The following is a 27,409-nucleotide window of genomic DNA, read 5'->3' on the forward strand; positions in this document are numbered from 1 at the left end:
AATCTGCTCCTATTTATACTAGCAGCATCCGGACTATACTCGCACTGGCACACTATCTTACATGTACCTACAATCTATATATCAAATTCATTCGCGGAACTAGAAACTTTTTCGGGGGGATTTCGTGTTTTTTTTTTTTGGGGGGGGGGGGGGGGGGTCGAGACCATTATGTGTGAATTTGATAAATTTTAATTTTCCAATGGGGGGGGGGGGGGGAGAAGAGAATAAATCCACCCACACTCCCCCTCCCGATCTGAGCATTTATACATTATATATGTTACGGGGTTAGGTTTGTTTGAAGGTAAACAAGATGTTGTTTTTTAAACTATTGGAAGTCTTGTGAAATAGCAAAATGCTTCAGCACAAGATCTAATCAAATGTAGAAAAATAGCTGAAGCCTTTATCAGGCTAATTGGTTGTCATTTATACATGTAAATAGTAGAAGCCTTATTTGGGGTAAATGACCATGACTTATTCCAGACTTGTTTCAGCATTCCTAATTCAGAAAACTCTACTTCTTTTTCAGAGCTGAGTAATACAATTATTCACCCAATATCAACATAATTAGCATTATATATATTAACAATAATCACGTGCCAATCAAAAGGGGACATCTAAATGATTTTACAATTTATACAATTTAACGACTTTAATTACAAAATTACATTTACATCGATAATAAAAGTATCTTTCATAATGTTCATAAAAAGAAAAGTATATGACAGAACTAGACCCTATAAGTTTAATGATAACACCCGTTTGGTGTCATACAATAAAATATTATCAGAACACAAAACCCGAATTTCGGTCTCAGTATATTAAATAAAAAATTACCCGAGATTTAAACTGGTAATTAATTAGGGACTTTTTTTACATGAATTGAAATTAGATTATAGAAAATGATGAATGACTGCATCACTAATGATGGATTATAGAAAGGTGTTAGATTATTATTTGCAGAATAATCATATATGTTATTATCTTACATATACATGTATGTAATTCGAGTCAACATCTTTTTCTGGCCCGATTTATAAATCAATGATGTCAATACCATTCATGTGTGTTCTCTCTAAATAACCTAATTGTAAACAAAAAGTCGTTTTTTACTCTTCAAATGTTTATTTTATTGCTCTTTCAAATCATAAACTAAACGTCATATTAGTAATAAATGAAAAAGTAAGCATAATTTCTATATTAAAAAATTCGTTAGAATAAGGATATAAATCAAAGTACTGAAGTACTGAAAGCCGGGCTTTTTTGGTGTGTCTTTAGGCATATTGTGTAGTAAAGACTAAAAATCTCTCTCTCTCTCTCTCTCTCTCTCTCTCTCTCTCTCTCTCTCTCTCTCTCATGCTTTTAATGTCGGCAAAACGTCAAAGAGCAACCAAATTTTGTAAGCGGCTATAAACAAAACTATGTCTGTCTAGTTGAAAAAAATTCAACAGTTGCTGCCTTGAATTTTGCAAAAAGCGTTATATAATCAATCCTCATTTCTTCATCGCGCAGCAAAGTAGTTCATGAAAATTCATGCGCATTGTATGTGTCAAAAATGCGTAGTTTTGTTTTTAAAACACGTTATTAATAAGAAAAGTAAAAAAAAAAATAGACAATTCTCTCGAAATTAAAAAAAAACAAAACGCCAACACATTTGACAAAACTTAGCTCTTTGTGTAACTATTTGGTATAGCGGAAGTTTTTACTTTGACGCTGTTTGGTTTTTTGTTTACTTTTGAAGTTTTGAAGTTGTGCTATTTAAAGTAGCATTTGCGATTTGCCTGCCTACTGCCAGGACTCTGCTTTCAGCAGAGACCGGCTAAAAAAATATCAAAAATGTTATCTATATCTATTTTTTAAATTCATTCTCATTGTACATTCATTAACCTAATTTTGTAGATGTGAGGGAACGGAGTCCATGTCTAAAGCAGTATTTGGGAAACTTATTCGAGATCTGGGATCCTCAAAACAAGTGGCTATAAGAAGAGAGACTGAGGATATCAGAGAGATGGTAGACAGACGAGAACCTACTAAATACTCTAAAATGTTGAGTGGAAGTAAGAGAGAAGGGTTTAGAATGGAAGGATCAGACATTGACTACATGTACTGGTTAAACAACCACCGAGTCATTATGGACATGTCTCAGCGCAAACACTACACCACAGCCAATACAACATTGATATTTGCTGACAGTTCTAAAAGTCCACCAGGATTCACTTTACTTCGATTATTGACATCGTCAAAAAATAAAGAGATCCTATTATCATGTTTCAAAATGAGTGACGGCAAATTTTATATTTCCAGTTCTGTATACAGAGAAACCACGTTACCCCAGATATTTCCTAATTCAGCTGTACATGGACCGTGTAGCAGTGGTGATTTAGCGGGTACAGAATATGACATTGCCATGTGTTTGGTTTCTGATTTTTGGCCTCCGTCTGCCTCCTCCTGGATCAACAGATGTCAATTATGGCCTGAACCTGAAGTAGTTAATGATATAGTCAGAAATGGATGTCATTTTGTAGCAATAGGACACCCACTAGGATTACATGAAAACGAAGAATGGAGAATCTCTTTTTCCAAGGCTGAACAAAAATGTGTGTATGCAATGAACCATTGTCAGTTTTTAATTTATGGGTTATTAAAACTGTTCTTAAAAGAAGTTATAAGTCAACAATCGGAAGAAGTAAACGCACTTTTATGTTCTTACCACATAAAAACAGCCGTCTTTTGGACAATTCAACAAAATTTGCTATCATGCTGCACTCCACAAAATCTTCTGATTGGTTTTTGGACTTGTTTTAAACTCCTCCTTAAATGGGTCTATGAAGGGTTTTGTCCCAACTTTTTCATTCCAAAAAATAACATGTTTTTGACAAAAGTTTACGGATCAGCGCAAAATAGTTTGTTTGAAAAGTTACACGAGTTGTACGAAAAAGGGTTGGCTTGTCTTTTACAGTCCTCTATCGGGGTCTGCATCGATCTCGCCCTTCACAAACCCCAGCTTCGGTTTTGTACAGACGAGAATGAAATCAGAAATGAAGTTGATTGTGACTTAGAATTTTTTAATGAATGCTATTCTCTCATTGGTACCAAAATCGTCCTTTCAACAGTAGAAGAGTTGATCTGTTCACGCCTTACACAGTGTCAGATTGCCACATTACAAAACTTTACATCTAGTACACTTCAATTTTCTGCTTTTAAAATATACAACCCGGACACCTATAACAGTGTCAACAAAAGGGCGTATATTACTATAAAGAGGTCTTGTCACATGCTGAAATTTGCTGCCAAGTTTGGATATGTTTCTGATATGTTGTATGTTGTCATGTATTATTACAAAACTTTAAGATACAGAGAGGCTTTATCTGTTTTAGAGATGACAAAGTCCAAGTTAGCAAAGCCATATCTGATGTATGAAGGGCGTGTAGACAGTGATAAGTATAGTGCGGTTTTTAGGGGAAAGTCTTGGTCTACAAAAAAGAGACATGCTGTAGCCCGCGATATCATATTTGACAACAGTATCTGTTACATTAATGAACTATTACACGAGCAACAGTCTTCTTTACAACAAAAATACCATACATTAGAAATCCCGTTGTTTGTAATGTTACACTTTTTAGAGTTTTTATGTTATAGACACATTGATACGACATTATCAAAAACAGCTCTGGATGCGCTTCAGTCAACTGTCCATCATGATCAGGGTCATGATGTTCATGTTATAATGAGAGATATCTCCTGGCAAATCCTAGGAATCTGTCAACAGATGACAGGAGACCTCCATGCTGCTATAATATCATATTTTCAGTCACTCACCCAGATGAATCATCATAGAATACAAACCACTACATTAATGAGAATGCTTGTCTGTATTTGGCTTAGTCAACCTCGCATCGACAAATGACTGAGAATTTGGGATTAATGTCACATGCCTGATTAAAAAGCCAATAATATAGAGTTTATTATAAGTTTCATTAAACACGTTGTAATAATTTGACAACCATTCCGAGTTAATAATGCAATGAAACTTGTATAAATCACAAATCCTTTTCAAAGGATACACCTTCACTATGGTTGGTGTCAGATCAACTTATCTGAAATGTGGAATTGTCCAGGTTATTTGTAATTATTTAAATGCAAAATAAGTCACAAGCTGATATAATCCATATAAAAACAAAATTATCCTGCTCGTTCATCTCATAAATTTTGGAACCTAGTTGCACTACTTAAGTGGAAAAATCAGAAATGATGTTTCGTATCAATGTTGGGCTTCTATGTTTATTTAAAACACATTTAACTAAACACTAAAGTATACATATCGATGCAAAAAAACACCTTTAAATTTCAACGTTTAGGTAATGTAATTAGTGTAACATTGATGTAACACACATTATATTTATTCCTTTTTATACTAACATTAAGAAATGGATTTAAAGTATATGACACTGCATAGCTACTCTAACTTGGTTTTTTAGAAAATAAAAAGAATCAGACTTTGACTTACGCTTAATACACTAACGCATATCATCTTTTAGAAATAGTGCATCGTGATAAACTTTGAAGTTCAAAAAATCAAACTTTGATAATGTTGACAGCTTGGTAAAACTTAAGAATGTTTTGTATTGTTATATTTTTCATTTTGTCCAAATGTAAAAGAACCATGTTTTTTCCTTCATGAATGTTTTGTAAATAATGTTACTACCGATGCTAACTTTTGAACAGAAATTATGATAACTTTGCTTGCACTTAGTTTTTGTGTATGGCAAATAATTGATTTCATGGAATAACTAGCTTTAACGGTGAACGGCTATTGATCATAAGCACTTTTTATCTACGGGTAATTTAGCTGTTGGCAAGATAACTGTACGTCAAAGTGTTGAATTATAATGAAGTGTCAAAAATTTATCATATAACTGTGTATCAAAGTGTTGAATTGCAACGAAGTGTCACAATGTTTGATATAACTGTGTATCAAAGTGTTAAATTACAATGAAGTGTCACAAATTCATGACTGTCTGTGTATGATAGACGAGTTCCTTCACTGTAGATATAACATCAACGATATATGGAGTGGGAATATCGATACATCAATAGACCTACATGTATAACTGCAGAAGTCCCACAAGGCTCTAGATCTGTTTTGTGTCCTTTTTAATTTCTCCTTTTTATGTATAACATATCTAATGATATTGTTAACAAAATAAGATTGTTTTTGGGTGGCAACTCTTTGTTTATAGTTGTAGAAAATGATGTCAACACAGCAGCTTTTTTATAAACAGATGATCTAGATATAATTGATACATGAGTTTCTACATTGGCTGCGGATTTCAACCCTAATAAAACTTGTAATGTAATTTTTAAGAGGGTCAAATAATCATCCACCTGTTCACTTTGGTTTTCATGGTAGAACTATTTATGAATCTAGAACCCACTGTCATCATGGTCTTATCTTTATAATGCGAAGCTAGATGATTATGTTTTATAAGTAATATATATATATAAAAAACCTTTCTCAATGTAAAACCTACTAAGAATGCTTCGACCCGAGTTCGATCATCGTGATCGACAGTGGTTGTATGTGATAGGATATGGCGGTCGCCCGCTTGGACACGTGGGTTCTCTCCGGGTACTCTGGCTTCTTCCTACACCAATGACCCCCTCGCGCTAACATCCGTGCCAACGAGAGATATTAATATAAATTGTAGAACCTGCTTATCAATCGTTGTAAAATAAATAAAGTTCAGTCGGTCAATGCTGAAACATGTATTAGACAGGAGTGCATTAATTAAGATTTAGTTTGCTTGTATTCGGCCAATCCTGGACTATGGTAGTATTGTATGGGATTACTGTTCACCAGAAAAATCAAATTTCTTACAAGACCAACTGCTCAATTTTTCAAGCAGTTCAACAATATATCAATTCAATAAAAAGATTTTAATTAATACCCATGTTATTCATAATTTTGAATAATATTATCTTAAACTATACCTTAGTACATGTATACCTTTGTATGCACTCAATTCTTAAACCTCTTATCTTTATTTAATATTTCATATATACTATAGTGGTATTCATTATCCTTATATTTTTTTTCTATTGTTTATATGACATTTTTTCCATTGTTATTATTATTTTTTATATTTTTCTGGATTTTTTTAAATCCCAGATTAATTCCAATTCCATTAATGTTGCAATATCTTGTTTCATGTGATATTATGAGCTTGTTATATACATGTAAAACACACTGTGGAATCATTAAAATTCATAGGGGCCAATTTTTGTGGATTGTTGGGGATTTTTGCTTATTTGTGGGGATGTTATTTAGAGGATGCATCGGTTTTCAGTTTCAGTAAGAAAACTCTTTCAAAATTAGATTTCCTCGAGAATGTGTAAATTCGTGGTGGAAGGCTACCCACGAATGCCACGAAAATTTAGCCACCACGAACTCTAATGATTCCACAGTACCTGTAATACTTTTATACTTATATAATTCCAATGTAATTGAAATATCAGTTGTATCTTTGATCTTTGGGGAGAGGATTTACTGAAGTCAAATCCTATTATGTACTTATTTGCATATTAAAATATTTGTTAAACTATCTATAGGGTTAAAACAGCTTTAAACTCATATTTTTTATATTTATTGATTATGTAAATTTCACATAAAGAATAATAAATACTTTTACTAAAATAAAATTTATTTCTCATAGAATTTATAATCATTTCAGACTTTCTTAAACCAAGTTTATGATACCCATAATTTTGATGGTACACAAAATCGTAAAAAAAATGTACATCATAAATTAGTACTTATAATTATAATGTGTACAGTAAAATTAACCGATTGCTATACTGTAAAAATATAAAATCATATACCATTAATTTTTGGTATAGTGAACGTTTGAACTATTATTGAAACTTTTGTACATTCGTTGTTTCATATCGTATCAATCGTTGATCATTCATACCAAATAAATTGCATGTTGATTAATCAAATTACATACTGTGATTCTGCATATGATATTCTATAGCTACATGCCAACACGCTAAAACAACGAGTATCATTTTATCTTCTTATAGCATTTCACTCCATCGTGTGATTTGTTTTATTGAGAAAAAAAGTTGAATGAATATTAACATTTAAATTAATTTTTTCCCAGGGAAAAAATCATATGTGTTAACACTTTTCAGATAAAAATTTAAGGAATCTGCAATCAGACTGCAAAAAATTGGTAAAATTAGGTCAACTAACTGCCAAGCAACGGCGGTAACGGTGAATGGGGAGTAACTCCTGTAGTTTCAACATTTTGGTGGTCACGTTCTCAGCAGGATCAGTCTTGCTTGGGACACGCCTACCAGACAGTTAAAATTTATGTTTCGTGTTAATAAAGTTTTTTTTTTTTATATTTAGTTGCATACTTATTTGACCATAACCTACATTGTCACATGTAACTAAGTGAATATGATTTAATCACGTTTATTACAAATTATATAAAGTAGTTATAATGATTATATTTAAAGGTACAAACTTACACATCAGGCACGTAGCATCAGGCCCCTTGCCCCCCCCTCAACCACCACTTTTTACGCGGCAAAGATTTTACTTAAATTTACATTTAAAAAATTGAACTAACATGGAGTTGCCCCCCCCCCCCCCCCCCACTTTTCTGTGACCATGTAAAAATTGAATAGTAAATGAGGAAATAAATAGTGAAATTGAATTCACAAGTATAAAAACGATACTACCTGCCTGCACATTATATTCGGATTCTTTGCACCTGACTGAAAAAAATTACAAAAAATCTTCGATCTATTTCAAATCAAGAAGTATTTGTAAAAGGCGTCGTATTTCAATTTTTTGTTTTTTTCATTTATGTTATTTATGTTAAATTCCACTGTAATTTTATCACTATCCAAAATAAGAATTACAGAAAAAGAATTAAAGACTGTCAGCTAACTCCCCACCCGGATTGAACTTCCCAATATCTCATTTATTAATACACAGTAGACGTAAAGCTGTTAACAATGTGTGTTCATGGTTCGAAATTACAATGAAAAAGGTTTACTACATATTGCATTCTGTTATAGCATAAAAAATGTATGTAATTTAAAAATGTGTACAATAATTATTTGCATGCTTTAAACCAAAGTTGTCATCTAAGGTATCTGTCCGATGATTAACTCGCCTTTCATTATAATGATGTCACTAAGTCTACGAGCGTTTTCAAACACCTCGTTCTTTTCATTTAAAGTGAATTTGCGTCAAATATGCCCATTTCATAATTTAACTCTCTGTATTATTCAAAGGTCTTATCCAAGGTATATGCGATCGATGCACGATGAACTCGTCTTATACGTTCTGACATGACGTTATCATGATGTTAATTAATCAACCTGCGTTCTAGGTTACTCCGTGCTGGACGTTTTATCTATCAAAACTAAAAGCGTGTATTCAAGAAACGAATTGGCTCATTCTTTTTTTTCAACATTTGTCAAATATCAATTTCTTTGTATACCCTAAATAATTTCCCAGTAAATTCACTCTATACGTAGTTATTCAATATTATTTCATTGCAGGTACATATTTTGATATGTACTTGCATGATATGTTTTTTGATATGTACTCCCATCAGTGGCGTTGGAAGCAAATTGAAAGGGGGGAGGGGGGCTAGACTAATCCTCAGAAATCCTAACAAGCAAAAAAAAAAACATCTTTGCAAGGTAAATTTAGAAACAATTATCTTCGCTGCGAAAAAAATGGGGGGCTGAACCTTCTATAATGCTATGTGCCTAATGGTTAAGTATAACTTTGCAAAAAAGGGGGTGGGGGCTCCCCCCTAGCCCCCCCTTCCGACGCATATGTCCATTGACTTTGATCTGCTAAAGCGTGTCAATCACCTTACTCTCATTTTGCTTTTTCGGGCTAGTTTATTGAAAATGAGAGTAGGTTTTTGATTTAATTATGCAATAATTACTAATCTGATAAAATTCAACTATAGTATACGGACATCAATTCACACGTGTTAAAATAATAAAGGTGTTGGCAGTAACTCTGGCGGATGCATTCCCTAATTTATGGACAAAATGTATTAATTTATAAGCAAAGATGCAAAGTTTTATCTGTCCTATTTAACAAATGAAAAATACGAATATTTAATTCCTTTAATTCTTTTTTATCAGAACAACCATGGATCCTTATTCTAGTGCCCAGGGTGTGCACCGATGTGACCTTTGTGAGACCGCCATAGTACACAGCTACTGTGACTTTTGTCATATCAACCTCTGCAAGCCCTGTTAGATCACATTTCAGATGGATATCATAAACATATTATAGTCCCTTTCCAGGAACGAAGATCAGCCTTTATTTATCCAAAATGTGAAACACGTCTGCATAAATATTGCAAATTTCAGGGCAAGGATTGCAACAATATCTTTGTTTCCTCCTGCACTGCACCTACAAGATTTTGCAGAAGTTACAAAAGTTTAAAAGACAAAGCAAGAACTTCTTTTAAAAAAAGAGTTAGAAAATCATATTTCTCCTACCTATGAAAAAAATTATTCTAGAATTGGAACAAACGCTTGCAAACCTGGATGGAGGATATGAGAAACTAAAAACAATAATGTCCAAACAAGGAGAGCTATGGCACAGAGAAATCGACACTGTTATCAACAAAATGAAAACTGAAATCAGCAAGATAAAAGTAAAACACAGAAACATTTTACAGGAACATTTGGAAGAAATCAAACAGATACAGTCTCTCATAAAACATACATTTCTGATCTTAATGGAATTCCAGAAATCCACTGAAGTATATCCAATTATTTAATACATTGATGACTGTAGACGTGAAGTCATTGCCTTTATGCGTCTTTAAACATTAAAGTTATAAGGGTTTTCTTGTTTTTTCTAATAAAAACAATGTACCGTGAATTAAACTATCATCAACTGAAATACATTTTATTTATTCAGGTGTTTGTTTATTTGTTAGTGATTACACTTAGAGTTACCACGTAACTTTGGATCTAAAGATAATGTACACGTGTATGCGGTAAATGTCAGTGTTCCACTTCTCTCATTGTCTACCCAGTGACCACCCTATCTATTTGAAAAATAATCGCTCTATGATATCATGGTGGTTTTGACATGAAATCTAAAACCTTTATCTAAAAAAGATGTACATCTTTCCCATAGTCATGTACGGCCTACATTATTCTATAGTGTAAAAAAGGGTAATTTATGGTGTTTAAGTTTTTCTACGGGTGCAAATTCAATTATATTAATGTATTTACATTATTCATGTATGAGGAAAGAATCAATGCTGGCTGTCTGCTAAACAGCATTTGGATACTAGTATTTAACAGAGGTTCACCACCAAGAAATTCATTTGGCACATCGGTAGTGCACTTAGCGCAATATAGTTTACCGATTGTTAAACTCTGAAAAATATAAAATCATATACATTTAACTTTGATATAATTAACGTCTAACCTATTACTAGTATTGGAAACTTCTTTGTTTAATAACAAAACAATAATTGACCATTCATAGAAAGCTAGATGTTTTGTTGAACATTTAAATAACGTAGTGCTGATCATGCATATGTTATTCTATATCTACATATCTATACGCTACAACAACGAGTTTTCAATTTGTAGCATTTTCATTCAATCGCATGATTTGTCTTATTTAGAAAAAAAATTGAATATAAATATTTAGATTGATTTATTTCCCCGATTTAAAAAATCATAGGTGTTAAAAAAATTTGCCATTAAAAATTAAGCAATTAGCAACCAGACTGCTAAAAAGCTAAAATAAGGTCAACTAACTGCCAGGCAGAGGCAATAACGATGAACGGGGAGTAACTTTTGTAGTTTTTTTTTTAACTCTGATCAGGTCGTTACATTCAGAGCAGGATCAGTCATGTTTGGGGCACGCCTACCAGACAAGTAGAGATCGGGAAATTTCTTGTAAACAGGGTTGGTATTCTTATCGTTAATTACATGCTCATTTAATCATTACTTACATTGCCACATGTAATCAAGTGAATGTGATTTGATCACGTTTATTATAAATTATACCACTTTCGTTTTGAATCATGTTTTATAGGACTATTTATAATCGACTTAATGTTTTGTAAACTAATGATTTATAGAATTATAAAATAAGGCAGTAGTTTAAAAAATGCTTCGTGGTTTGTATCATCGTCCGACTGAAAAAAAAAACTGAAGGTGAGAATTTTAAGTGAAAAAAAAATTGAAATCATCAAAGTAAACTCCTTACATTGTATTACTGTGTGTGTGCAGATTAAAAATGCAAAACTTTTATTGATATCATTGAAATAATAAATTTGAAACCTTTAATTCTTATTTTTTTTAACAGAACAACCATGGATCCCCATTCTACTGCCCAAGATGTGCACCGATGTGACCTTTGTGAGACCGCCATAGTACACAGCTACTGTGACTTTTGTCATGTTAACCTCTGCAAGCCCTGTGTAGTAGATCACATTTCAGATGGATATCAGAAACATGCAATTGTGCCTTTCAAGGAACGAAGATCAACCCTCGTTTACCCAAAATGTAAAACACATCCACATAAGAATTGCGAATTACAGTGCGAGGATTGTAACAATATCTTTGTTTGTTCCTCCTGCACTGCATCCAAACAACACAAAGGACATAACTTTGTAGAAGTTACAGAAGTTTACAATGCAAAAAAAGAAGTTCTTAAAAAAGACATTAAAGAGTTAGAAAATCAAATTTCTCCTACTTATGAAAAAATTACTCTGGAATTGGAACAAACGCTTGCCAACCTGGATGTAGGGTATGAGAAACTAACAACAATAATGTCCAAACAAGGAGAGCAATGGCACAGAGAAATCGACATCATCATAAACAAAATGAAAACTGAAATCAGCGATATAAAAAAGCAACACAGAGAAATTTTAAAGACACATTTGAATCAAATCAAACAGGTACAGTCTGTCATAAAACAATCATTATTGGCCATACGAGAAATTGAAAAATCCGCAGAGGTATCTCCTACCATTGAATACAGTTCAAGGATTAGTGAGTTTAGCAAGATTCCACCCAAGGTTCAGGTATCCCTGCCAACATTCATTCCAAAACCAGTAGACCGTGAGAAACTGTATAGTTTGTTTGGACAGATCACCCCATTATCTACTGCAACAGAAGAAAATGTCTTGTTAAAACCAAACACTACAGTCAGAGAACTACTGGATGAGCCTGAGCTTGTTACCACAATACAGACTGGGCATAAATATCTTTGCAGTGTTACCTGTCTGAATGAAGGCATAATATGGACGAGTGGAACGCCTAATGAAATCAAATGCTTCAACAGTAAAAGTTCACTCCTCCAAACAATCCGGACAAAATCAGGTTATTCTCCTTTTGATATAGCTGTAGACAGTGATGGGTTTTTACTGTACTCTGATTGGCCAACAAGAACAGTATATAAGGTAAAGAATGGAGAGACAAAAAAGTTAATCAGATTACAGGGATGGATACCTAGTCAGCTGTGTGTCACCTCTACTGGTGATCTCCTGGTTACCATGTTCAGTATTGATCACACTCAATCTAAGGTTGTCCGTTACTCGGGATCTTCAGAGAAACCAACCATTCAATTTGATGATGAAGGTAAACCTCTGTATTCAGGGAATGTTAATGTTAATTACATCACAGAGAACAGAAACCATGACATCTGTGTAGCTGACTGTGTAGCTGGTGCAGTAGTGGTGGTTAATCAGAACGGGAAACTCAGATGGAGATACACAGGTCATCCCCCAGTTACCATGAACAAAGCATTTAAACCCTATGGTATCACAACAGACAGTCAGAGTCGTATCCTAACATCAGAAAAAAACAACCATTGTATCCACCTTCTGGATCAGAATGGACAGTTTCTCCGTTACATTCATAACTGTGATCTGGAAGATCCATATGGTTTATGTGTGGACAATAATGACAATCTGTTCGTGTGTGAGTACAACAAAGGCAATGTAAAGAAAATCAAATATCTAAAATAGACATCATCCATTTATAAGATGAGATGGGAATAAAACAAATGTGACCGTACATAATTTCTCTAAGTATATTGATGTTTATTGCTTGGGTTTTTTTTATTAAATACACTCCTGATACCAATTAATTCTTTAATTCTATCTCTTCATTTCTCATTAAGTAAAGAAAAAGTGAGCAAGCTCACATACCCAACGCTCCCCCATTACCTGACAAGGATATATCATGAATGGCAGAGTAAGCATGTGTTAAGTTCTTAAACAATAAATGCACTAGTACAACTTAATTATCATTTAATTTTGGAGATTTTGTTTGAATAGACAACATGCTATTTGTGGATTTCACTTGTATTTTATATTTATATGATGAAATAATATAATGAAATAAGATAAGAATGCCCCCCCCCCCCCTCAGACAGCCAAAATTTCAAATGCTAAATTCAGTATAACATTTGTTCCATTCCAGAAGAAGTTATAATTCCCTGAAAATTACTCATTTACCTTCAACACGTTTGAGTTCAAGAGGCCAAAACCAAATTCAAACTTGATCTATATTTTCTAAACATTTAGCTTATGTGAAATGTAAATTTTACATATGCATCACTTCAAAATTCAGAGAGCGGAAACTAAGAATTTCCTATTCTTTTTATTAATTTAAATAGGCATAACTCTGTCAAAAATCATCGGACTGGAACCAAATTCAAACTTGACCTATATTTTCTAATAAATTAAGCCTATATGAAATTAAAATTTTATATATACATCACTTAAAAAGACAGAGAGAGGAAACTAAGAATTTCCCATTTTTTTTATTAAGTTCAAAAGGCATAACAAAAATCATCGGTCTCAAACCAAATTCTAACTCAAGCTGTATTTCCTAGTAAATAACCAACGTATGAAATATGAGATATTTGTGTGTGTGTGTCCCTTCCAATGTCAGAGAGCGGAAACTGAGCATTTCTCATTTTTTTTCTAATTTCAAGAGAGATAATTTTGTCAAAAATCATCGGACTGGGACCAAATTCAAACTCATCCTGTATATTCATATGACAGACCCATATATCAAATTTCAGTTGAATTTGTGCGACAGTTGTGAAAATAATGATCGGAATAATGAATGGTGGAATGATTGAATGACGGAAAGAAAAAATAGCAGAACAGGGTAACACTATGTTTAAAAAAAAACAATAAACTAAATTCACAACCTTCTTTATTGGATCCCTCAAATAATCACAAGTAGTTTAGAGTTATACAGTTCATGGAATCAATCAGGAATTACAAGAAGTGATTACCCTTTGCTGATAAAAATTATCAGTCTTAAAGTGCCAGGTACGGCGAGTTTGCTTCGTTATAACAGAAATTTGTTTTATCTATACAGTTGACAACATGTAAAAAAGTAACAGGGAATGAAAATCATTTCACTGGAAGCGTCAATTCATTACAAGCGAGTTAAATATAACCATGTTTTACTGTAGTTATAATTTCATGTACCTTACAACATGTTAACTTTGTGACATCTGTCTGAAATACAAACAAACTTAAACAAGAGGCCCAGGGGCCACATCGCTCACCTGAGCAATAAAAGTCTTAACTCTGATCAAATCAACAGTATCAAAATTTAAATATCTTGACAATTAAGTACAGTAGATCTTGCTAAAAAAATTAAAAATAATCTGCTGATTTTTATCCACTTATTTTTATGGTAAATATCAAGCCTCTTTTGTTGTTTTATCTGTAAGAAGATTTTACTCTTTTCCTATATAACAACCCCCCCCCCCCTTTTTGTGGTCCCACTTTTTCTAGAGAATCATGGTTTGATCAAACTTTAATCTGCACAACCTGTGCTTTCACACAAATTACTGCTTTTGCTTTTTGGACTGAATACTTTTGAAGAAGATTTTAAAGATTTTTCTCTATAACTTCCTATGTAAAAATTTGAGCCCCCCCCCCCCCTCCCCCAGTGTGGCCCCAACCAACTGGGATCATGATTTTCAATAAACTTGAATTTACACTGTCTGAGGATGCTTCCACATAAGTTTAAGCTTTTCTGGCCCAATAGTTTTTAAGAAGAGGATTTTTAAAGATTTTCTCAATATACTTCAATGTAAAAGTCCATCGCCCCCATTGTGGCCCCAACCTACCCCCGGGGAGCATGATTTGAACAAACTTGAAACTACACAACCCGAGAATGCTTCAACACAAGTTATTGCTTTTCTGGCCTAATGCTTTTTTAGAAGAAGATTTTTTTGAAAAATACCAACAAATTGTTAATAATTCTTTATTACCTCCCCTTTAAAGAGGGAATGGCTCTTCATTTGAAAAAACTTGAATCCCCTTCACCAAATGATGCTTTGTGCCAAGTTTAGTTGAAATCAGCCCAGTGGTTCCGGAGAAGAAGATGAAAATGTGAAAAGTTTACAACAATGACAACATCAACGCCAACAACGACAGACAAATTTTGATCATAAAAGCTTACTTGAGCTTTCAGCTCAGGTGAGCTAAAAAGTTTTAAGTACACATTTGGTCTGAACTTTCTTTACGTACAAAAATAGTGTAAACAACTATCATACAACAAAATATCTACATGTTAGAGAAATTTTGGCTTGTCAATCAGTAATAACATGCAAGTACTTTTTCTCACTTTCATTTGCAAAAGCAAAATATTCAATATTCATGTAACATGGATATAAAACCTCATACCAATTATATACTTTTCATCTATATATATATATAGCTTTAATAATAGCACCATAGTAGTAAATTCTTCAAAAAATAAATTCAACCCAATTATGTAAAATCAATTGCTTTAAACATTTAAAGACAAAGGGCTTAAACTACAACCTATTTTAACAACCATATTCAGACTGCTACAACCAATCAAATAGTATTGCAAATGAAAAAAATATATCATCATAATTCATCTTTAGAGTCTGCTCCCTGATGAGGTTTTGATTGCCTCCCTACTCCATTCAACGTCTTTGATTGTCTCCCTTGGATAAACTTTGGATGAGATTTTACGTATTCGGCAGCCTTCAGAATTAGCCGCATGAACTCTCCCACATCAAACTCGTAGTTTGGGAATTTTGCATGCGCCCCTAAAGTTGGATGATGCCCCTAAAAATTTGGAATAAGAAACAATGGAGATTCAAATGTTTGTTACAAAACATGCAGGTTAGCACTACAAGACTAATGAATAACTTAACAAGACTTATTCTTCGAAATGCATGTATTATTTTTTTTTTCTGGAATAATTAAATATATTAAATAATTAACTTCTTACTGTGGAATAGGTAGTAATTCAAAAATCAAAAGTAACGGAACAAATAAGCTAGATCATGATACAAAATGTATATTGCATTTCATGATTAGCAATGAAAAAATATACAGCTCATTTAATTTTAATGAGATTCAACACCTTATTGAATGTCTTAATTAGTCTGTATTGATACTCATTGTCCTCATTTGAAATTTTTAAACATAGGTTCTAAGCATGTGGATCTTTTTTCATGATGTAAGAGTTTATTTTCACCTCGTCTTGTTGATAAACTTTGGATTGTTTCTCCAAGGTCATGTAATGTATTCCTCGTGACCTTGCAAGGTCATGATAGCAGGCTTTATCTTCGCAATTATATCTGAAAAAGATAAAGTCAAATCATTTTGTTTTAATAGTACCAATGTGGCTATATGTATATCATGAAAATTCTCTCATATTGACTCCCTTTCTTTCATTTGGAACTTAAATTACGTTCAAAATGCGCTGGGTTAAAATTAGATCATGTATTTGGTTTGTTAAGTTTTTAGGACAAAAATATGTTGGCTAATAAAAAGCTGATCTAAAATAATCAACATACTAATATACATGTATGTTTGTTTTGGCAAAAAATCAAAACCATTTGTATGTACATTACTATAGAAATGAAATTCCTGTACCATTGTACGTAAATTGAAGACCTTCTGGCAACCATGTTGCTGACCAGGTATTTTCTACATGTATTACTTGCTAAATATATACACATTAATCACTTGATAAATTTAATCTAATAAAACAGTGTCTCTATAACTCAAAAAAAATTATGATTTTTTTTAACAAAAGCCAAGATCTATCTGTACTAAAGTACTCCACTTACAGTTCAATGACCACCGCCCAATCTGGTTGGAAGAGAAGATGAGTCAGTCCAGCTCCATGCATACCGATGAATATATCACTGTTGTAAGAGGTCTTTAAAATAAAAATTATTCACTTAACAGGGCTGGATGGTCAACAAATTAAACTATCAGATCTACCTAAAATTTAAAGATATGATTTGTTTAACTATAAACTATCAATCAGTTATTAGAAAGAAAAAATCCATACATTTTACCTTTTGAATTTGGGTATTTTCTTATACTTTAATATAAAGCTATTCTTCTAAAGGAGATCATGAAATGGCCATGACTATTGAGCTTTCCTAAAGACATTCATTTATTAAGTAACATTGTAATTATCTATCTTACAGGGGTTATTAATTATCATCATACTGAGAGCTCATATATCACCGTTCACCATCCTATGCAAACTTTATATCAGAGATCATCAAATTAAAAGGATTACAGAATAAAACTCATTCTTCAAATACTTAACATTTCCTAAACTGAATTCATGTTGCATACCCCGATTTGTTCTTTAAATGGCATGTCTCTGAAAAATAAAATGAACACTTATTAACATGCTTCAGATTCAATAATTTACTTATTACATGTACATGTATCCATAATGTTTATTGCTTTAAGGTTGAATGCTACACCCACATTTTATTTTATTTTTTGTATCGTTAAAGTAATATTTCTGATAAATAATATTTGTTGTTCACATAAGGATATGTGCTCTTATTATAATGAAATTATTTTAAAAAATTGTGTTTTTATGAGCAAACGGAAATTCTCTTTTGGTTGCAAGTAATACTCTGAAGAGTTTAAAATTTGGTGTGAATAAATGCATGACATTTACATTTCAATTCATCATCAACTCATTTTTTTTATAAATGAAAAATAATTTACAGGACAAGTATATAAAAAAAAAAAAACAATTGTTCATATTATTTGAACCTCTGAAAATGCTTGTGAATAGGGAAAATTGGTTTAGAATCAAACTTGTACTATGAAAAATGGTGACAGTTGTTTATTTTTTCTTTAAAATGTTTATCTTTTGCGAAAAAGGGTTCTGATTATGACAATCAAAAGAATAAAACTCAAAATCAAGAATCGGAGTTTACCTGTTATAGGTAACAACTTAAACTTCAAATTCTCCTACAGTTTTCATGGCTTTCACAAGCTGAAATATACACATCGCAATTAATCAATAAATACGCCCGATACATGTATAGGCTTAAATTAGAAGATGCCAAGTTTATAAATGTATGAGTTTCTAATTTCATTAGGAAACTCGCTTTTTATTAATAACAGCAACTTCTGCCAAACACTGATATAGTAGAACATTTAAAACCTTTTTTTCACTTGTTGCAAATTGACGATAACATTTGATCTTTTGGTGAAACATATAAATCAAAATATTTCAGTACAAACATATGGAAAAGTCAAACCTCATCTTCATTCAAAATGTTCCTGTACTTTGTTTTTCTTGACAGCAAAGTGATTCTAATTTTGTTCTCCTGTTTTTATTAAAACAAAAGAAAGATTGAAATATATTTTCTCCATCCAGTTAAAATAGAATAAGTTAATTAAGTACATTAAATTTTCTAATTCATAACAATTATCAAAACACAATTGACAGTGTACATAAAATACATTTATAGCCAAATGCAAGGTTCAAACAATTTTTATTCTTACAGTGGTAACAACATTATTGTTGACAAGCCAATCGTGTTAAATAGTTTGTGCAACGTGGGTGATCGTTCGTGTAACGTGCGGGATCGTTCGTATATCAGGAAAAATAGTTTGCGTTTTTCACCGTGCGTGTTCGTGCGTGATCGTGCGGGTTTTTCTTTTTGTAACTTTTTTACGGAATGCCAGGATTTATTCTTAAAATAACGACAAGTAGTTTTTGTAAAACAATGTGAATTTAATTTGTTTAATAGAAGAACATTGACAGTTTATTCATTATTATATAACATTCATTCTCTCTTTCGTCGTTAGATACATTTAATAAGTATTTCCATAGCTCATTCAATCCTTTGTTCGGTCGACTTAGTCTTGCATAATTTATAATCAGTCTATATCAAGCACCCATTGTGTCTTAAAATAATTTTAATCTAATTAGCAAGAGTGACACGTTGAATGAAAGTGGTCAAAGCTTCCCCATTCCCCGTTTTAAACTAGACGATTATTTCCAACGTTTTTTTGTTCAAATAAGAGTACGATACGCATTCCTATCTGGTACATTGTATAAACATTTATTTGAAATAAAATTTATTTAGACGCTTTAAAATTTAGAATATATAGAAATAAATCAATTTTGTAATGTAAATTATGAAAATATTGGATGTGAAAAATCGAAATTCTATGGAACAAGGTAACAAATTTACCTGTATCCTGCATAATTAAATCGTATGTAGGGGAATTGGATTACATAAACAGTCAACTTGTATGTACCGGTAAATAATTTCGTGTAGTTTATGCATTATCTTCATTTCTTTTACACTTAATTTTCTTTAACCTATGATAGAAGTTATTATTTGTTATGCAGACAAAAAAAATCCTATAATTTGTGTATGAATGTGTAAAATTGTTTACTCGTAAAATATAAAACAGTGCATGACTAAAGTTCATGCCGCTTTTCAATAAAACACAAACATAAAGCAATACAAATTAAAGCAATATGTTTCCTTAATTCTAATCTTAAAATTTAATTTTGATTTTGCATGTTTAATGGTGTAGAATCGTTAGGTTGCGTGTTTTATCGTTTTTGTTCGTGAATCGTGAAAATTCAGTAAGTTAGTGATCGTCCGTGTATCGTGCGTGATCGTTCGTGTATCGTGCGTGATCGTTCGTGTCTGGTTTATTATACATTAATATAAAGCTCACTCAATCAAAGTATTACCTGTCACTATGTTGATTAAGATAAAAGTGCATAATACTCTGAATCAAGATGTAAACGAGAAAAATGTTTATAATATCATTTCATACGATATGAATTATTACAAACATGAATTGTATTTTATATATAAAAAGGAAAATGTTTGATAAATAAAATATGATTCAATAACAAATTAAAAAAAAGAACGAAAGCTGCATAACATGAAGAAATATCATAATATATCTTTTTTTTTGGTTAATATATGATTTAATCTTTTAAGCAGACGATGGTGCAGTTTATCAATTGCAATTCGAGTTGTTTCATATTATACTTGGATGCACATTGTACAACTATGTATATTAGATATTCTGAATGTATCAAATTATCATGATTTAATATTATATGAAATTATATGTCTGGTAATAGCATAATACATGTATCATATTTTTCATTATGTGTTATAATGTCAAATAACATTATATAAATAGTGCCTGTTTGGGAGAGTAACAGTTGAAATTGACACCCCGAGAAAATCATTGTCAACCGACGCGAAGCGGAGGTTGACAATGGTTTTCGAGGGGTGTCAATTTCAACTGTTATCCTCTCATTCATTCTTTCTTTATTTCCTCCCTTAGGAGATTGTGGCATGAAATTTTACAAAGAACAATATACAAAAATCATTACACACACGCACACACACACACAAACAAGAAAAGAAAAACTATATTACCCTATTGCCACTTGGCATCGAAGAAAAAAAAATGACAAAGAAAACAAAAACAGAAACATATATACATGGGAATGTCCATTTGAGTATGACTTGATGTAAACTACAACTATAACAATGTGCACAGTGTAGAAAAGTATCATGACTATTCTTGACTATTTACGTCGTGTTTTGAATAGAACACAGGTATCGGTTGTACCATGCTGCGGTGTCCCTCAAGAAGCGGAAGTTGAGGATGTGCAAGGTGCGTAAATCAAAGTTAGCTGTAATGTTGGAGAAAAGTCTCGACCCGAGCAAAAAGAGGTAGAGGTCACGTGTACAGAGACCACTGAGTTCAGCACTAAGAGAGATGTCGAAGTTTTCGATAACTGTATCCCACCAAGCTTCTCGAAATGCAGACGTCCCTGGACAAACGGTGGAGATGTGCTCAAAGACGTTGGTAAAATTGTTGCTGCACATAAGACAAATTTCCGGTGAAATTTCAGGAAGTGTCCATAGTTTAACAATAAATTTACAAAGTTCTATTTCGAAAACATTGGATGGGATTTTCCACATAGCAGAAGGTGGTCTTCTTCCTGCGTTTATCTTACTGAAAAGGTAAAAATCTGGGTCAGAAAACATCCGATGGCGTCTTGAGTCAATATGAGAGTTCGTTACTGCTTCTTTTACGGATTTTTTCCATAGAAGTTTCGGGGGAAAATAGCCAACTTGAAGATAAACTGTGAGGTATTGAAAAAGATTGTACTTAAGCATGAGAGCAATGATGTCGTGAATAAAGCCAAGTTGTTTGCGTTCGGGGGATTGTAGGTAGGAAAACAGTCGATGTAGAAATATCTGTTTGGTAAGGGTTTTAGTGTCTAGATCACATAATCGACCGAAAAAAAGAAGTTTTCTTTTATCAATTTCGGATGATATGGGAAGAAGTCCGAAGAGAGATTCACAAATGTCCGATCTCGTTGTTTTTGGAAGGCCCATAGCGTTTTTGCATATGAAATGTTGGAGCGTGCTGAGTGCTTGGAGATCTCGTTGCCGAAGGTCGCACCAGAGTTCGCATCCGTAGAGAATAGATGGAAGGACAACTTTTTTATACAGTCGGGATAAAGTGTCGGGATTAAGATGATCCCGTATTTTGATACCGAAGTACGCTTGTCTCCCTTTTCTACATCCGTTTTCGATTTTTTCGGTATGGACCAGTTTAGATTGCAGGAGGATTCCTAGGTGATTGTATGATTCCGATAATTCGACAGATTCATTTCCGAGAAGCCATGAGAGATTCGACTGGTTTCGAATTGATGAAGAGGAGAATCTAAGAACGCTTGATTTATCTGCATTGAATTTGACTCTCCAATTTGTGGAGTACTTATATGCGGTGGTAAGGATGTTTTGGATGACTACAGGCGTCAGGGCGATGCAAGATATATCGTCTGCAAGCGTGGGGTTGGAGCTAGCGATGTTGTAGATTCCCGTATTTGAACATTGACTTTGAATTTCTTGGAGAAGGTCATTGATGAACACAAGATAGAGAAATGTTGAGAGTATGCCTCCTTGGCGAACTCCTTGTGAGACAGGGAACCAAACAGAGTTAGTGTAGTTCACCACGACAGAGCAAGATGTACCAGTATGGCAGTCGTCAATTAAAGTCCATAACCGCCCAGAAACTCCAAGACGATGAAGCTTGTACATTAGACCGTGCCTCCAGACAGTATCAAATGCTTTTTGAGTATCGAGGAATGCAACGTATACCGGGCTTCCACGTTCAATGTTGTGAAAAATGGTTTCTTGAAGGTTAAAAGAGGCAGTGAGACAGCCGAGTTTGGGCTGAAATCCCTGTTGCTGGGCGTTAGGAAAGTCTGATGAGGATAGAACATGGGTTTTGATCCTGGTAAGTAAAATCTTTTCAAACAGTTTTAAAAGGCAAGGGAGTAAAGCTATCGGTCTATAGCTATCTGGGGATTTCTTTGGCTTATTACCTCCTTTGTGTATGGGAACAATAATGTCCCTTTTCCAAGAATCTGGGATCTGGCCAGATTTAATAATAGAGTTAAATAAATGAAGCAAACAGAGATTCAGTTCTGAGCCACCATAAATGATGTGTTCGTTTTGGATGAAATCTTTTCCTTGAGCTTTTCTACGTTTCAGATCACGAATAAGTGTGGAGATTTCGTCCATGCTGATGTAACCTCCAGGAAAAAAGTTGTTAAGCATCGTTTCGGTTTTTAAGGATTTGTACAGGGTTTCAATAGATTGGTAAAACACAGGGTTGAACGAGTCGTTGTCCTTAGGGTTGTAAACGTCTTTAAAATGATGTGCAAATGCGTTAGCAATATCACTAGGATCTGTAAATGTGTCATCTCCGAGTTCTATTTCTGGATAGGAGCGAGAGCTTCGAGGTCGCTGGCGCTTGATCAACTTCCAGAAGAGTCGAACGTCGCATTCGGAAGCCTCGTCAATGTCCTTGAACGCTTTTGTCGTAAATTCGTCGTGTGCAGATTGGAGTCCATTCCGAAAATCCCTCTTAGCACGCTTGTAGTTTTTATACGATTCATGACACATGCCACGGGGCCGTCCTTCACTTATCCATATTCTGCGTTTTTGACGTTCTAGGGCATGGAGATGCTTGACTTTCGGTGTCCATTCGGGTTTCAAGTATGGTCTATATTTGGAAGTTGGAATTGTTGTGGACGCAGCGTCATGTAACATATAATTTAGATCAGAACAAAAGTTTTCAATGTCATTAACACAATCAAGATGTCTATCTAATAACCAAGCAGACTCTCTAGAAACATGCTCTTGGTATTGTTCAAGTTTACAAGATTCAGCTTTGTGCCATGCAGGTAAGCTCTTAAACGATTTATGTAAAATACGATTTTTAACATGAATATCAATATTAATTGCAACTGGGAGGTGATCTGATGTACAGCTAAATGAACCTTCCTCATACACATGGTACGAATTAACGTGCTTACAAAGAGAACTACTACAAAATATAAAATCTAGAGTAGTCTGTGTTGAGGTAAATGTATAGCCTGAACCAGATGTACTAAAATCAGCACGAGGACGTCCTATATTGTTACGTGTGAGAAATCCCTTTAACAATTTTGATTTATACAAATTTGTATGCTGAAGGTCTTCTTCATAAGAGCTAGCATTGAAATCACCCCCAATTACTACATCACCCAGTAATGAGTAATGAGCTACAAGATCTTCCAAAAGGTTCAGTTCTGATGCATATGGTTGAATAGCACTATCAGAGGGGAGATAAACCCCAAAAATGAACAAAGATCGGTCACATGACGTTTTGAGTTCTATTCCAATGATGCGAGTAGAATCTAAATCTGTTAACAGACATATAGACAATTCAAGCTCCTTTTTGTACATAATAGCAATGCCCCCTTTACCCAAATAGCGAGAGCACTGTGTAGATGTATTGTTACCAGTAGGTTCTATACAAACATAACTAAGGTAGTCTGGGTGGACAGAGTCCAGATATGAAACATTGTCACACTTAAGTTTGTGCTCAGATATTATAGCAATATCACATTTAACAAGATCAAGCATATTTGACAAACATAATGAAGAGGACATGATGCCTCTTACATTCCATGCGAGGATGCTGAGGTTATGAGACATATGTAAAACAATTGATAAGATACACAGAAAAAAAGACACAAAAAATGTCTCTTTAATCAACATCGCGGTTTTGAGGGTCCTGGTCTTCATCGTCAGATTCGGCATCGTCCGAACGCGCAATTCTGTCCTGCCACTGTTTGTTGCTAAGCCAGGGTCTGCAGGAAATCCCTTTAGGCCAGAAATTTTCGGACTCAATTGTAAACGCATCTTTCAGAGATACATTGATTTTAGCGTTCCGTCGTGCACCTTCGCGTTTAGGTTTAAAGAGAACACACAATGAAACGGATATTCCTCTGTCCTTCAGGAAGTTTATCATACCGAGTTGTGTAGACCGCGGACTTATTCCAGAGATATAGAAACGTGCATTACGTCTGCGGGTAACGCCTTCAAATATGTCAGCGTCCTCTGTGGCACCTGTAGTATTGTTGGTAAGTGTGAGAGAAGCAGGCGCTTGCTTCAAGTCGGAAACTTGACCTTTTCTGGGAAAATAGAGTCGTTTCGGTTCAGAAGCGTTTTTAGGTCTGTCGTTGGAGATGTTGATTGTTTGCGACATTGCAGCGCCGTTTGTTGATTTAAGAGTTACAGTGTTTGGAGATGCGTCCGCATATGGCGTACGCGTGTCTCTAGCAACATTGTTGGCGTGAACAAGATCACTACGATCACTGTGATCACCGGGTATTTCGGAATTCTTGTTGGTAGATTCTCGAGTACGGACTGCAGACGACATGGAACGTGAGTCTGGGGTGGAATTATGTTGACCAGAGTGGTCTTCCATTGTTTTCTTGTCCGAGTGTGTGTGCTGATTTGTGGCATTTTTGCCTTTATTAACGGCAGAGTCGTTTTTGTCGGAACGATTGGACGAGTACTGTGAATTCGGTCTGATCGTTTCAGACGGGGAAGGTTTGTCATTAGCGTTTATCGGCAGACGCATAACAGGACAGTCAGCACTATTTGAATAGGTACTGTTAGCTTGTTCGTTCAGGTGTGAAGTCCCGTTAAGTTCCACCTCGGTTGGCGTAAGGGCCTTCTGCGGGGAAACAGCTGAAGCATACGATTTTTGTGCTTTTGTGTTTGAAATTTGTTTTTGTAAATTAACACATACTTTGGATACTCTTGATAGTTCGTCACTCATTTTTTTGTTCACAGCTTGGTACTCAATAAAGTCGAGACCGTCGAGTTTCTTTAACTGAGCTTTGGTGTTTTTGCGAGCAGTCTCGCATACTGTTGCGTGTGAAACAAAGTCGGATTGCAACTTGTTGGTTGTATTCGAAAGGGTTACATTTTCTGCTTTCAGAGCATTGACTGACTTTTTAAGAGATTCTATAGTCTTAACATAGCTAGATTGTGCTTTTTCAAGTTCGGTAACTCTCTGCAATAACGCTTGAGTAAGCGAACGAAGTTCGATAACCGATTGAATCGGAAACTCATTATTATCATTATTATGATCTGGTTTTGATTTATCAAACACATCCGATACATGCGAACTGTCGCCATTGCAGAACAAATAAAGCGCAAAACAGTCTCTTGCGTATCTAGTGGAACTTGGGCAACTTTTTGTTGTTTTTCTGGTCATAAGTTTACCCGTTGGGCACCCCTGAATAGTTTTTGCTTTCACAAGTAGTGCATATCTATATTCTTTAATAAGCTGTTCGTTGTTCGATGTGATTTCGAGAAGTTTTTGCACATATAATTCACTAGGAAGATTTTGAAGTGCATGATCAAACGAAGCGTAAACATTTGTGCTGGTTGTGTTTGTAAATTCGACTGTAGAGTGAGCGTCACTCACACCACTACATAAGCCGTTGGTGACAGCTTGCACAAAGTCTGTATTTTGAGGATAATACTCAAAGCCACAATTAATATGAGCTTGATTTTCTAACAGTGCACAACTAAACTGAGGGTCTTGGCTACTTACAGGCACGAGACTGGTTCCACAGTTCATTTTTTCACAGATTTCACTCCCAGGCGGAATAACGGCGCCCTCACTGGGCGACGCCATTTTTTTGAATTTTTATCAATTTAAAAACAAAAGAAAGATTGAAATATATTTCCTCCATCCAGTTAAAATAGAATAAGTTAATTAAGTACATTTCTAATTCATAACAATTATCAAAACATAATTAACAGTGCACATAAAATACATTTATAGCCAAATGCAAGGTTCAAGCAATTTTTATTCTTACAGTGGTAACAACATTATTGTTGACACGCCAATCGTGTTAAATAGTTTGTGCAACGTGGGTGATCGTTCGTGTAACGTGCGGGATCGTTCGTGTATCAGGAAAAATAGTTTGCGTTTTTCACCGTGCGTGTTCGTGCGTGATCGTGCGGGTTTTTCGTTTTGTAACTTTTTTTTACGGAATGCCAGGATTTATTCTTAAAACAACGACAAGTAGTTTTTGTAAAACAATTTGAACTTAATTTTTTTATAGAAGAGCATTGACAGTTTATTCATTATTATATAACATTCGTTCTCTCTGTCGTCGTTAAATACATTTAGTAAGTATTTCCATAGCTCATTCAATCCTTTGTTCGGTCGACTTATTCTTGCATAATTTATAATCAGTCTATATCAAGCACCCATTGTGTCTTGAAATAATTTTAATCTTATTAACAAGAGTGACACGTTGAATGAAAGCGGTCAAGCTTCCCCATTCCCCGTTTTAAACTAGACGATTATTTCCAACGTTTTTTTTTTTCAAATAAGAATACGATACGCATTCCTATCTGGTACATTGTATAAACATTTATTTGAAATAAAATTTATTTAGACGCTTTAAAATTTAGAATATATAGAAATAAATCAATTTTGTACTGTAAATTATGAAAATATTGGATGTGAAAAATCGAAATTCTATGGAACAAGGTAACAAATTTACGCATAATTAAATCGTATGTAAGGGAATTGGATTACATAAACAGTAAACTTGTATGTACCGGTAAATAATTTCGTGTAGTTTATGCATTATCTTCATTTCTTTTACACTTAATTTTCTTTAACCT

General features: G+C 33.9%; 2 protein-coding genes across 3 annotated transcripts in view; one reads left to right on the plus strand and one right to left on the minus strand.

The window, feature by feature from the left end:
- LOC105335741 (EGF domain-specific O-linked N-acetylglucosamine transferase) overlaps positions 1-27,409 on the minus strand; it is a 132,809-nt gene that overhangs the window by 69,804 nt on the left and 35,596 nt on the right. Inside the window, exons 15-17 of one of the 2 annotated variants that reach the window (XM_066081909.1) lie at positions 17,165-17,256; positions 16,567-16,669; positions 15,642-16,151 (exon numbers count right to left, since the gene is read on the minus strand). The exons of the other annotated variant lie outside the window; for it this stretch is intronic. Of the exons in view, the coding sequence (XP_065937981.1) occupies positions 15,948-16,151; positions 16,567-16,669; positions 17,165-17,256 (399 nt within the window). The 3' untranslated portion in view covers positions 15,642-15,947. Of the gene's footprint in view, positions 1-15,641; positions 16,152-16,566; positions 16,670-17,164; positions 17,257-27,409 lie in introns of those variants that run through there. 2 annotated transcript variants of the gene reach the window in all.
- On the plus strand, positions 10,821-13,372 carry LOC136274615 (uncharacterized). Its single transcript, XM_066081899.1, has 2 exons — positions 10,821-10,977; positions 11,381-13,372. Exon 2 carries the CDS (start codon positions 11,388-11,390, stop codon positions 13,044-13,046), a length of 1,659 nt encoding a protein of 552 aa, XP_065937971.1. The 5' UTR covers positions 10,821-10,977; positions 11,381-11,387; the 3' UTR covers positions 13,047-13,372.

The sequence above is a fragment of the Magallana gigas genome, chromosome 4 (assembly GCF_963853765.1).
Source record: "Magallana gigas chromosome 4, xbMagGiga1.1, whole genome shotgun sequence".
Taxonomy (NCBI): domain Eukaryota; kingdom Metazoa; phylum Mollusca; class Bivalvia; order Ostreida; family Ostreidae; genus Magallana; species Magallana gigas.